Genomic DNA, 13,866 nt, shown 5'->3' with positions numbered 1-13,866 from the left:
CTCTTTAGATTGGTATTAAATCAGCAATCCATCAAACTCAGAGAAGCCAAGTGCCAGCTCATGGGGAGCTTCCCTGATATTATTTGCCTTGGGAGTGTGCAAAGCGAGTCTGTCCTAAGGGGTGCTGAGTACCTAAGTTAGACACACCTCAGCTCTTGACCTTGATCAGTGCAGAATTCTCAATGCTTTTAAAAAAGGCTGAGCACCCAAGGCCAATATCAAAAGTGAGACTTGACAAAAGATAGCAGTTGTTAGGAGTGGATAGACTTTGGGAATTATGTGCACTGTGACCTATCCTTAACTTGGACACACAAAACCGTCAACATTGTTCAGTTTGAACCAAACAAGGGAGCTATCGGCAAAGAATTCAAGAAGGAAGCCAAGATTGTGATGGAGTTCTTAAATATCTGTGATGAGTGTTATATCGTGGATAGGGAGAAGGAGCTGAATGAAAAAGGGTAAGTTTCCCAAAACTACATCTAACTTTATTGTTTCAAGCAACGTGGGCATCACTGGCAAGGCCAGCATTTGTTGTTCTTTCCTAATGGCCCTCAAATTGAAGGGCTGGATCAGAGGACGGTCAAGAGTCAACACCTTGCTGTGGTCTAGAGTCACTTGTAGGTTAGACCAGCTAAGGGTAACAGATTTTCTTCCCAAAAGGACATTAGTAAACTTGAATTTATTGTCCCATGTACCGAGGCACAGTGAAAAGCTTTTGTCTTGCGAGCAATACAGGCAGATCACAGAGTTAAGTAACATAGATAGTAAATAATAGGTAAACAGTGGCAAAAACAAAAACACAGGTACAGGCGAATGTGAAGTGTTTGAGAGTCCATTCAGTATTCTAACAACAGGAGGGTAGAAACTGTTTTGAAACTGGCTGGTGCGTGTGTTCAGGCTTCTGTACCTTTACCCTGATGGTAGAGGTTGTAGAAAAACATTGCCAGGGTGGGATGGATCTTCGAGAATGCTAGCGGCCTTTCTTTGACAGTGGGCCTGGTAGATGGATTCTATAGATGGGAGGTTGGCCTTTGTGATTGTCCGGGCTGTGTTCACCGCTCTCTGTCACTGTTTCCAATCTTGAATGGTACAGTTGCCATGCCAGGTAGTGATACATCCAGACAGAGTGCTCTCGATGGCGCACCTATATAAGTTGGCAAGGGTATTCGCCGTCATGCCAAATTTCCTCAGCTGCCTGAGGAAGAAGAGGTAAAAACAATGACTGCAGATGCTGAAACCAGGTTCTGGATTAGTGGTGCTGGAAAAGCACAGCAGTTCAGGCAGAATCCGAGGAGCAGTAAAATCAACGTTTCGGGCAGAAGCCCTTCGTCAGAGGAAGGAGAGATGTTGGGCCTTTGTAACCAATTCGTCCACATGAAGGGCCCAAGGAAGCTTGTTGTGGATGACCACTCCCAGGAGCTTGACACTCTCCACTTGTTCCTGGTGGGTCTTTACAACAATCAGGTTCACCATTCCTGAGATTAGATTTACATTCCAGATTTATTAATTGAATTTAAATTCCACCAGAGCATTAGTCTGGTGACATTATCCCTCAGATTGTTAGCTCAGTGACTTTACCAATGCACTGCTGTCAGTGAATGGCCAGGCGTATGTTAGTTTAGGAATGATCACTTTCGCCAGCACTAGAATCAGGAGTTTTTCGTCCATTTGAATTCTCTGAGTAACGAGTGAATATTGAAACGTAGTAATGACCACCCCATTCCCATGCTGTCTATCCCTGACATTGGGAGGAGCTGCGTATCATTGGTCTCAGCCCACACTTCATTCATTACAGCTCCATGCTGAAGTGCTTTAGGCTGCGACTTTGTATAAGTTATAACGCAAAACCGGCCAGGTCTGCCACTGAGCTTGACTAATGAGGAGATGGAGAGGGTCTAATGTTCCAGTGTTGAAGTAGCGATTTGGGGCTATTCCATTTCTTAGCAGATCCCAGCTTAGTCAGTTCTGTTTCTTCAACATGAATTGGCTTTAACGCGATTGGAGAATTCAGACCGTTATTTGTAGAAGACAAGTTGTCCTTACCTGTGCTGGCGATAACACAATTCTGGCTCCATTAGTTTAAATGGTGTGACTATTGCGCGATTTTCTTACAACGCAAGATCACACGAGACCGGAACTATTACGTTATATCAGAGCCAACTCTACTTGCGCCTGTTGTCAAAGCCCCTTCATGCCTGAGTTAACATGAGATTGTAGCAGCAGAAGCCTGTCAGGCTAGCTCCACCATGCACTGGGGCCCACATTTACCTCCAGTTACTGACCCAAGCTCCTGTATCAGTGGAACTGGAGCTCCCATGTTCAACCCTGCTCACAATAAACCGAGAAGCACTGTGACATCTCTCTCATCTGGGTGTAGCCAGTTTAAGACTGTTAAAGGCATTTGTGATGTGTGAGGTTAATGTTGCTTTATCCCTCTTCCCAGGGAGTTCACTTTTACTTCAGAAGGGAAAAGCTTTACTCTGAACAAGAGCATGGTTGGAGTGAAGAGGTTTCAGAAAACTTTACATGGTCAGTGGAATGTGCTTTTATTTCCAAGTTAATCCTCAAACAGTTTTACACCTTTTCTCAGTGTCTCTCTGTTCCCCCTTCGCTATAGGTCATTGTGTGAATTCCTTTGATTGTAAACGGTGTGTGCCAACATAGCATTTATTATTCTCCTCTTTGTAGCTCTGTAATGCTTTACTCATGAAATAATGGAAACAGTCTCTACCTTCTCATTCCTGTCAGCTACTCTGCTGTCTGGAGTAGCAGTCCAGAAGATCCAGATATAACACCATGTTAATATGGTTGTCATAAAAACAACATATTGGTGCTCAAAGGGGAAGTTTTACCCTGCATTGTCTTGCTGTACATATAAATTATGGCCCTGCCTTTCTCCCAGTTCCCTCACCAAAGGCAGTGCCACTAACTGCTTTGGTGGTTGCTGTGTGTCTGGATCAAATGCTCAAAGTCTAGATTAGAGTGGTGCTGGAAAAGCACAGCAGGTCAGGCAGCATCCGAGGAGCAGGAAAATCGACGTTTCGGGCAAAAGCCCTTCATCAGGAATAGAAGTCCTTGATGACCTGCTGTGCTTTTCCAGCACCCTCTAATCTTGACTCTAATCTGCAGTACCCACTTTTCTCTCAAATGCTCAAAGGCCCTAGTTACAGCATCACCAGATACCAGTTTGCACTGGCATGATTCACTGTGATAAGGTGGTACACTCAGTCCTGCTGTTCCTTTGTCTGGCAGCTGAGCTGACCTGATGGGGTTAATTAAGATTATGGATTAAAGCCCCTGGCACCTTTCTGTCCAGTACTGGAGATTCCAAGTGCACGCTGTCAGAGGGTTTAACCGGTGGTTTGCAGCACAAGCTTCTTGCTGTTGTAATCTCTCCCACTGTTCTTAACCCATGATCTTGAATGATTTTTTTAAACAATCTCATCAACCTGCTTTGTTACCTTCAAAGATTTATGTGCACATATCCCCAGTACAGGTACACAATCTTTTATCCAAAATGCTGGGGACTAGCTGGTTTTCGGAATGCAGAAGGTTTGGAATTTCAAAATAAGTGACAGTTTGACGGTGAAATTTAAAAAAAATCTTACTGAACAGCAGACTCCCAGTGGAGTAACGGGCCCTGAGCCAGAATTGAGGCCTGCCAGTGCTGGGCCACGCCCATCCATGTCGCATTTGAGTGACCTGCATCGAGAGGGTGTGGAGTTGGGTTAACTGTTTGCACACCAAACAACCTTGTTAAGGGGAAAAAAACTTCACGAAATCCTTTGGATTTTGGATTTCAGGATTTCGGATAAAGGATTGTCTACCTGTACCTGTATAGTGTAGTCTGTAGGTAGGAAGGAAATACCTGTCGAAAGGCTGGTGCTGCTCCCCAGTCTGACCACCACTGACTGACTTGTCCTTGGGAAATGTGTAAAATGTGTCAACATTGTATTATCACCTGGCTGCTATATGTATGAGAATGTCGAACATAAAAGTGACACAGTGGTAACGTCCCTATCTCTGGGCCAGAAGGCCTGGGTTCAAGTCCTATCTGTTCCAGAGGTGTGTCATAACATCTGTGAACAGGTCCATTTAAAAAAAAATCACCAGACAGGGAAACCCCCCTTCATATCTTCAGCCATGAGCTGAATCCCTTTGAAAATGCAGAAGCCTTGGTAGCCAATTGTAACACTGGATTAGTGGTGCTGGAAGAGCACAGCAGTTCAGGCAGCATCCAACGAGCAGCGAAATCAACGTTTCGGGCAAAAACCCTTCATCAGGAATGAGTGCAGCAAGAACTGACAACCAATAGTGTGAGCAATGAGCTTTGTTCAGGTGTGGCATCACAAGTGGGACACTCCCTACAGCTGCATCTGAAAGCACCGTCACAACTTTCGGGAGACAGTACGTCATGTAAAAGGTTCTGTGGGAGGAGGTCCCTGCTCAGTGGGTTTCACTTGTTTCCCATTTATTCACACAATAAACCTGTTTTTGTTTTTGGTGTTTCAGTGGAGGAAATCACTCCCAGTGTGATTGAACCGTCCTTTGGCATCGGAAGAATTATGTACTCAGTTTTTGAGCACACCTTTCATGTCCGAGAAGGGGATGAGCAGAGAACGGTAAGTCTGCACATTGTCCCCGTGTGGCCTTCAGTGCAGTGGCATTGCACGGAGAGGGAGAGGGGGAAGAGGCAGGCACAGAGAGAGAGAGAGAGGATGTGGAAGGACAGAGAAAGGGACAAAGAGAGTGGGAGAAAAGCAGCATGGAGCATTGGAGCATTTCAAGTTGAAGATGTAGGGGAGCAGGGGACTGTTGTGGTCACCCACAACAGGATAATGTGGAATTGGATGGGAATCTCTCAAAATCTGCAGGACGCTAGCCAAGAGAGAGCATCGAGTGTGACAGTGACTAAAATATAGATCTTAACTCATCCCTGTTTGTTTCCTGTAAAAGCACAGCAGGCCAGGCAGCATCCTGATGAAGGGCTTATGCACGAAAGTGCTTTCCCAGCAACACACTCTCGACTCTGATCTCCAGCATCTGCAGTCCTCACTTTCTCCTATTTTGTTTCCTGTTGCGTGTGGAAGTGATAGATTGTTTAATACACCAGTGGTTAATCTCCTGTCCAGCTGCTTCTGTCTTACATAAGCCTTGGTGTGGTGCTGCATTATCTTTGGAACATGAATGTCCTTTTATCTGTTTGGTCTTAAGATGTGGGCATCACTGGCTTTATTGCCCGTATCTACTTGCCCTTGAGAGTGGCGGTGAGCTGCCTTTGTGAACCTCTGGAGTCTGTGTGCTGCAGGTGGACCCACAATACTGTTTGGAAGGGAATTCCTGGATTTTAACACAGAAAAAAAGGGATTGGTTTGTATCTTGGTATCCGGAAGCGAACCTGTTCACAGCTATTGCGGACTGTGTTACTGCTTAGTTATTGCAAAGTGGACACCATAGATTCAGCCGATCATTCCTGTGCAGGTCCTTGGAAAATACGATCCTGTTAGTGATGTGCTTATCCTCCCCTTGCAGTGTTTCACCTCTATATTTACACATTCATGTTCTGTTTGTTTGGGGGAGGTTCCGCATACTTAACAAGCCAGACTGGTCTTTCACAGACCATCTCAAGGCACTGGTGTGTTAAAAATATAAGGTTCTGTAGCAATAGGAAAGGGGTTGTTCTGCTCAGTGTGTGGTGCTCTTCTTGAAACTGTTGAGGATTTGCAAAAGGTAGTAGAAGTATAGGAGACCGGAAAAGTGAACAAATCAGCAGTGTACTGCGCAAAGACAGTAAGAAGGGAACAGAACAAATAAAGACGAGGAAGATTGGAGAGTGAATTATTAGTTTGATATAATTGGTAAAGAAGTTGTAAGGTTTGTAGCTGAGGTTGAGGTTTAGGGTGTAGGTTTGCTCGCTGAGCTGTAGGTTTGATATCCAGACGTTCCATTACCTGGCTAGGTAACATCATCAGTGGTGACCTCCAAGTGAAGAGAAGCTGTTGTCTCCTGCTTTCTATTTATATCTTTCTCCTGAATGGGGTTCCTGGGGTTTGTGGTGATGTCATTTCCTGTTCGTTTTCTGAGGGGTTGATAGATGGCATCTGGATCTATGTGTTTGTTTATGGCATTGTGGTTGGAGTGCCAGGCCTCTAGGAATTCTCTGGCATGTCTTTGCTTAGCCTGTCCCAGGATATAAATAGAAAGCAGGAGACAACAGCTTCGCTTCACTTGGAGGTCGCCACTGATGATGCCAGGTAATGAAACCAAACCTGGATATCAAACCTACTGCTCAGCAAGCAAACCTACACCCTGGTAAAGAAGTCATGGGCTGATAAATAATTTTTACACAGTGACCTGATGACCTGTGCTGCTTGCCAGGGTGACCGTAGAAAATTCAGAAACTCTCAGGGCTGTGAGGATAGTGATAAAGTCAGAATACTTGAATATCTATTTTTTTTGGCTGACTGGTCTGTTACGCTTCAAAGTTGTGTGGTCATTTATATACTCCAGCAGATATATCTATATATAGGCGTGGGTTATTGATATACAGCGGCGGGGCGACGGTTATTTATATACTCCGGGGGGGTGAGGGGTTATTGATATACAGCGGCGGGGCGACGGTTATTTATATACTCCGGGGGGGTGAGGGGTTATTTATATACTCCGGGGTGGTTTGGGGTTATTTATATACTCCGGGGTGGTGTCGGGTTATTTATATACTCCGGGGGGGTGCGGGGTTATTTATATACTCCGGGGGGGTGTGGGGTTATTTATATACTCCGGGGTGGTGTCGGGTTATTTATATACTCCGGGGGGGGTGCGGGGTTATTTATATACTCCGGGGTGGTGCGGGGTTATTTATATACTCCGGGGTGGTGTGGGGTTATTTATATACTACGGGGGGGTGTGGGGTTATTTATATACTCCAGGGGGGTGTGGGGTTATTTATATACTCCGGGGCGTGGGGTTATTTATATACTCCGGGGTGTGGGGTTATTTATATACTCCGGGGTGTGGGGTTATTTATATACTCCGGGGGGGCGTGGGGTTATTTATATACTCCGGGGTGTGGGGTTATTTATATACTCCGGGGTGGCGTGGGGTTATTTATATACACCGGGGTGTCGGGTTATTTATATACTCCGGGGGGGTGTGGGGTTATTTATATACTCCGGGGTGGTGTCGGGTTATTTATATACTCCGGGGGGGTGTGGGGTTATTTATATACTCCGGGGGGGTGTGGGGTTATTTATATACTCCGGGGTGGTGTCGGGTTATTTATATACTCCGGGGTGGTGTGGGGTTATTTATATACTCCGGGGGGGTGTGGGGTTATTTATATACTCCGGGGGGGGGGTGTGGGGTTATTTATATACTCCGGCGTAGTGTGGGGTTATTTATATACTCCGGGGGGGTGTGGGGTTATTTATATACTCCGGGGGGGGGTGTGGGGTTATTTATATACTCCGGGGGGGTGTGGGGTTATTTATATACTCCGGGGGGGTGTGGGGTTATTTATATACTCCGGGGGGGTGTGGGGTTATTTATATACTCCGGGGTGTGGGGTTATTTATATACTCCGGGGGGGTGTGGGGTTATTTATATACTCCGGGGGGGTGTGGGGTTATTTATATACTCCGGGGTGTGGGGTTATTTATATACTCCGGGGGGGGTGTGGGGTTATTTATATACTCCGGGGGGGTGTGGGGTTATTTATATACTCCGGGGGGGGGGTTATTTATATACTCCGGGGGGGTGTGGGGTTATTTATATACTCCGGGGGGGTGTGGGGTTATTTATATACTCCGGGGTGTGGGGTTATTTATATACTCCGGGGGGGTGTGGGGTTATTTATATACTCCGGGGGGGTGTGGGGTTATTTATATACTCCGGGGGGGGTGTGGGGTTATTTATAGACTCCGGGGTGTGGGGTTATTTATAGACTCCGGAGGGGTGTGGGGTTATTTATATACTCCGGGGGGGGTGTGGGGTTATTTATATACTCCGGGGGGGGTGTGGGGTTATTTATAGACTCCGGGGGGGTGTGGGGTTATTTATATACTCCGGCGTGGTGTGGGGTTATTTATATACTCCGGGGCGTGGGGTTATCTATATACTCCGGGGGGGGGGTGTGGGGTTATTTATATACTCCGGCATGGTGTGGGGTTATTTATATACTCCGGGGGGGGTGTGGGGTTATTTATATACTCCGGGGGGGGTGTGGGGTTATTTATATACTCCGGGGGGGGGGTGTGGGGTTATTTATATACTCCGGGGGGGGTGTGGGGTTATTTATATACTCCGGGGGGGGTGTGGGGTTATTTATATACTCCGGGGGGGGGGTGTGGGGTTATTTATATACTCCGGGGGGCGGCTGTGCTCCGTTTTGGGTTATGTCGATCTCCCTGCCTCCCTAAAAGGTCAGTTTTAATTCTGACGTCACAGTCGAGGGAAATTTCTGCAGGAGAATGAGGAGATTGAAACTGATTTTCACTGGGCCTTCCATTTCTTTTTCTAGTTCTTCAGCTTTCCAGCGACAGTGGCTCCCTATAAATGTTCTGTTCTGCCCCTCAGTCAGAACCAGGAGTTTGCTCCATTTGTGAAAAAGCTTGGTGAGTGTCTGATCTGTTTTTAATTTGTTCACGGGGTGAGGCAATTGCTGGCCAGGCCAGCACCTATTACCCATTCCTTCTTGTTAACCAACGTTGCAATGTTGCCTGACATGCAGACCAGGTAAGGATGGCTGTTTCCTACCTGATGGACATTAGTGAACCATATGGTTTTTTTTCCGACAATTGACAATGGATTCATGGTCATCGTTAGACTCATACTTTCAGATATTTATTGATTTCACATTCCACCATCAGCCGTTTACCTGGGTCTCTGGATTAACAGTCCACCAGTAATACCACAAAGCCATCGCCTAGCCTAGCCTAGCTCTTTAAACAGCTTGTTGATGAGAATGGAAGTAATGAAAGGGAAAGATGCATTTATATAGCACCTTTCTTGGACATCCAGTAGCATTTCACAGCTCATGAACGATTTGTGAAGCGTGGACACTGTTTAATGGAGGGAGCTGCAGTCATTCCTGATGAAGAGCTTATGTTGGAAGCATTGACTCTTCTGTTCCTTGGATGCTGGCTGACCGGCTGTGCTTTTCCAGCACCATACTTTCTAACTCTGATCTCCAGCATCTGCAGTCCTCACTTTCTCCTAGTCATATTGACAGTGACTGGTATCATGCCAACCACCCAGCCCTGTGAACTGAACATGATAGTATCACAGCACAGGTCTGCAGCTTGACCTTTCACCTTGGGATTGACTGGATCCAAGACCTGGTCTCCAATAGCTGCAGGGTTCCAGTGGGAGATAAGATGTGGAGCATTGAGAGTTATGTATTACTGAACCAAGGATTGATACTTTTCATGCAATACGGTCATTCATAGTGTTCATTTTTAACATGTTGTATGGAAATTACAGCACAGAATCGGACCATTCAGCCCATCTAGGCCATTCTCTACACAAGCCTCTTCCCAACACTGACCCGTGTGAAGCAATTTTCATTGCTGTTTCCAATTTAAGAAAGCCGCTTTAATCTCTACTCTTCGCTACGTATGTACAGCAGACATATATTTCTTTACGGCACAGAAATCCAACAGGAAAAGTGAGTCAACCATGACTAACAAAGGTAGTTGTATATTGTATTAAATCAAAGGGAAGGCTTATAAAGTTGCCAAAAAAGTAGCAAGCCTGAGGATTGGGAGCATTTTAGAATTCGACAAAGGAGTACCAAGAAATTGCAAAGGACAATAGGAAATGAATTCAAATTATTCAGAAGCATACAAAGCTTCTTTGGGTATATCAAAAGGAAAGAAATCTCCCAGAAATAGTAATGATTCAGAGGACTAGTGACAATCAGGAACTGGAAGAAGTTAATGTTCGTAAAAATATTACTGCAGAAATGAACAGGACTGCAAGTTGACAAATCCCAAGGGCCTAATGATTTATATCCCAGAGTTTAAAGAAGTGAGAATGGTAATAGTAATAGTGGACACTAATCTATAGATTCTAGAGTTGTGCTTGCAAATATAAATGCAACTTGAATACTTAAGAAAGGAGGGAGAGAGTAAACAGGGAACTACAGACCTGTTACTTTATCAATAGTAAAGGAAATACTAGAATATGTTATAAATGTTGTGACAACTGGAGACTTAGAAAAAAATTACTGATTGGTAGAATTGATGTGGAAATATAAAAAGAAAATCATATTTGACAAACCTGTTGAATTTTTTTAGGATGTTACCAGCAGAGTAGATGAGGGGACCAATAGGCTGGTGTATTTAGATTTTTAAACAGTTTTCAATTAAGGTTCCACAACGATTAGTACACATTGAACAGGTGTGGATTATGGGTAACATATTGGCCTGCTTTGAGAATTGGTTAACAAACAGAAAACAGTCGGAATAAATCGTCATTCTTGGATTGGCAGGCTGTGACTAATGGGGTACCATAAGGCTCAGTGCTTGGGCTGCTGTTATTTATAATCTTTATCAATGATTTGGATCATGGGACCAAATGTCATATCTCTCCAGGGCCTAGTTCTTGTTTATCACAGTTGGACACTAACTGGGTAATTATAAACTTAGGCCAATCCAGCTCGGTGATGGGAGCACAACATGCAGCCACTAATCCCCATTCATCATCTACAGTCTTGGTCTCCATATTTAAGGAGGGATATTGGAGACAGGTTGGAGGAGTTTCATTAGGCTGGTTGCTGGGATGAAAGGGACAATTAGCAGATTGGAGCTGTAACCAAAGGAGTTGAGAATAAAATATCACGTCTTTGAAACATATAAGATTGTGAGGTGGCTTGACAGTGGAGATGTTGAATATTTCCCTTTATTGGGGGGACATCTAGAATGAGTGGTGCAGTTTCAAAATAATGGGTCTCCATTTAAGGCAGATGAGCTTCTCTTCTCCCTGAGGATTGTCACTGTTTGGAATTCTCAACCCCAATGAGCAGCGAAGGCTGAGTGACAACAGAATTCTGACTGATAGAGGAGTCCAGATGCATTATGAGGGTGTGAGGTGTCAGACCGAGTGGAGTTAGCCCACAGTCTGAGCAGACCCGAGGTGGCCAACGGCCAACTCCTCCTGTGGGTCCTAGGTTCTGGGTTACATGTAGTCCTTTCAGATGAACCTTATCCCTTTTAATCTGGATGTCGGTAGCTATCACTGACTGAAAACCGTGCAAACACATGGGAACCCCACCATTGACAAGTTCCATTCCAAGCCCCACACCATCTCGACTTGGAAATATATAAACCATTTCTTTACTGTCACTGAGTCAAAATCCTGGAAATCTTTCCTGATCTGCTTGCAGTGTCCCTAAACTCTAAGAGACTTTGACAGTTCAAGATGGTGGCCCACTGCTGCTTCCTAAAGGACAGTTTGAGATGGGCAATTGCTGGCAACACCCACATCTGGAGAATTATTATTGTTTTAACTGTAATGTGATCATTTTTCTAACATCGTAAAACTGTACGTAAGCTCAAGGTTTGCTCAGCATGTAGTCAAGAGAGGATCAGTTGGGGTTATCCCTGATCTGTATGGCGTTAGCTAAGCTCAAACCGATCCTCAGTACCATCCTGGCAGGTAGAGGTACATTTAGCTTCCTGGACCAATGGGAAAGCAACTGTGAAGGTAAAGGGAACCTCAGTGAGAGAGGGCCTGCTGTTGTGTTTGCTGATTATCTGTCACCCTTTACTAATTCTACTGCCCATCCTGTCTGCAGCTGAAGAACTCACCAAACATGGTGTTTCTCACAAAGTGGATGACTCATCCGGCTCCATTGGGAGACGGTATGCTAGGACGGATGAGATTGGTGTGGCCTTTGGCATAACCATCGACTTTGACACGGTGAACAAGGTGCCCCACACAGCCACACTGAGGGACCGTGACTCAATGCGGCAGATCCGAGCTGAGGTAGGTTCCGGGAGTAACTTCAGTGTCACAGTGCCTCCTCCCTCCATCAGCAAGTGTACGCTCACACTGAGCTCCTCCAGACAGCGGCAAGCTACCGGTAGTATTTATCAGTCAACCATGGTGAGCAGAATAATTCTCTGGTAATGCATAGGAGCAATTACGGCGGCAGCCCGAATCGATGGGAATCAGTTCCCCATTGGCACAGTGAGATCCCTACCACCCTGAAATCCTGTCCCATCACAATTGGCTTCAACCTTGACTGGGTGTTATTGCAGCAGCTTATCCGCATACATAGATCCTTCCATACAAACCAACACTGATTCTCAGCAGTTCGCATTTTAGACAAATGTGCCTTTTAAGTGACATTTCATGGGGTTGTCAGGGCTTGAGATCTCCTGAGCACTGCAGCCCATTTCTCCCAATTGGTCATTCTGTGTCTATCACACATTCTCTGTTTCCTAACTTTAAATCCGAGCCAACATTCTCCGCGCAGTTTCCTGTAACTTTGTTTAAATGTTTCTGTGAAGTAATAAGACACCAGATTTACTGAAGTGATTTTGTGCACTGCTGCAATGACTGCCTGCAGTCATTGATGTTATGTTCTTCTGTTCGATTTAAATGTACCAATCACACACAAGCATTGGTGAAACAATGATGGGATTTCTTTATTTGAGTCAGATGGTTAACACACCATGACCACTGAGCTAAATGCAGCCGATCTGACTTCTACCTCTGCTGCTTGGAGTGCCATGCCTCACACATCAGGCCCGGTCAGGGTGTGGAATGATTTGTTTAAGGTGCATGCCCTTACAGATACATACATCATATCACAATAGTTGGGAGCTATGTGACCTGAGCATGCATGAAGCAACTTCAAAGTTGTTTATCATTGGAGAGATGTATCCCTGTGTCATTGCATGCACGCGCGCACACGCACACACACACACACACACACACACACACACACACACACAGGAAGATGCAGGATATTAGGACTAGATGATAGTCAGAGCAGGCACTTTGGACTGAATGGCCTCCTGCACAATAATAATGCTGTGATTCAGTTAAATTGTTCTCAAATTTTTTTCCACAGATTTCAGAACTGCCTCAAGTCGTCAGAGATTTAGCCAATGGTTCCTTGACCTGGGCTGATATCGAGGCCAAGTACCCTTTGTTCGAAGGGCAGGAAACAAGTAAGAAGGAAATTTGAAAAGCATGTTGCTTCTCCATTATCATCTCCTGCTGTCCTCTGAGGAACTGAGCTGTGTTCTGTACATTGGCTAATACAGGTTTGACTGAACCAGTGACTGTTATACCTGTGGAAGGCCCTTCTCTCACGACAGGATTATGGAAGAATTCAATGAGATTCTGTGCAATAAAACCTGATGGTGAATTGGTTGATTGTCTTTCTCTGATTTACTGATCTCCTACTTTATTATTTTTACAACTGGACATCTGAATTGCAATGTGATGGTGCACACTGTAAATACACTCAGCAGTTTGATCTGATTCTGAGACAGTGAGGTATCTTAGTAATTCACTGTCTCTTCAGTGAATGGTGGGAGATTTCCACAGCGTGAGAGGCAAAGTCACTCTCAGCTGACTGAGGATAGATCCACCAATCCATCAACTTTAACTCCATATTATACCACAAAAATAAGTCTCACTAAGTGAAACTAATATTTTGAAATACCCTTTTGAAACTGTTACTTATCAGTATAAATCTAATCAGGTGGTTTATATATGGAATAATGGAGTCTGCAGTTTAATCGAGGGGTACAAGTGGTATATGTGTAGAACCCCCCCAGGGGTGAATTACACACATCTAATTGATGGGTTCAGGTGGTGTATTTGTAAAATACTGACACCCAGGAGTGAGTT

The 13,866-nt window shown here is 44.9% G+C and overlaps 1 protein-coding gene across 2 annotated transcripts in view; it reads left to right on the top strand.

Annotated features, from left to right (window-relative positions):
• gars1 (glycyl-tRNA synthetase 1) overlaps positions 1-13,383 on the top strand; it is a 42,039-nt gene extending 28,656 nt beyond the window's left edge. Inside the window, exons 12-17 of one of the 2 annotated variants that reach the window (XM_072576382.1) lie at positions 318-458; positions 2,444-2,529; positions 4,513-4,622; positions 8,519-8,612; positions 11,795-11,985; positions 13,079-13,383. In XM_072576382.1, the coding sequence (XP_072432483.1) occupies positions 318-458; positions 2,444-2,529; positions 4,513-4,622; positions 8,519-8,612; positions 11,795-11,985; positions 13,079-13,195 (739 nt within the window). In that variant the 3' untranslated portion in view covers positions 13,196-13,383. Of the gene's footprint in view, positions 1-310; positions 459-2,443; positions 2,530-4,512; positions 4,623-8,518; positions 8,613-11,794; positions 11,986-13,078 lie in introns of both variants that reach the window. The other variant, XM_072576381.1, reaches the window with a different exon arrangement.
• Positions 13,384-13,866: the final 483 nt, after the last annotated feature.

Source organism: Chiloscyllium punctatum, chromosome 8, assembly GCF_047496795.1.
Source record: "Chiloscyllium punctatum isolate Juve2018m chromosome 8, sChiPun1.3, whole genome shotgun sequence".
In the NCBI taxonomy this organism is placed as follows: Eukaryota; Metazoa; Chordata; class Chondrichthyes; order Orectolobiformes; family Hemiscylliidae; genus Chiloscyllium; species Chiloscyllium punctatum.
This window is presented reverse-complemented; position numbering and strand designations above follow the sequence as displayed.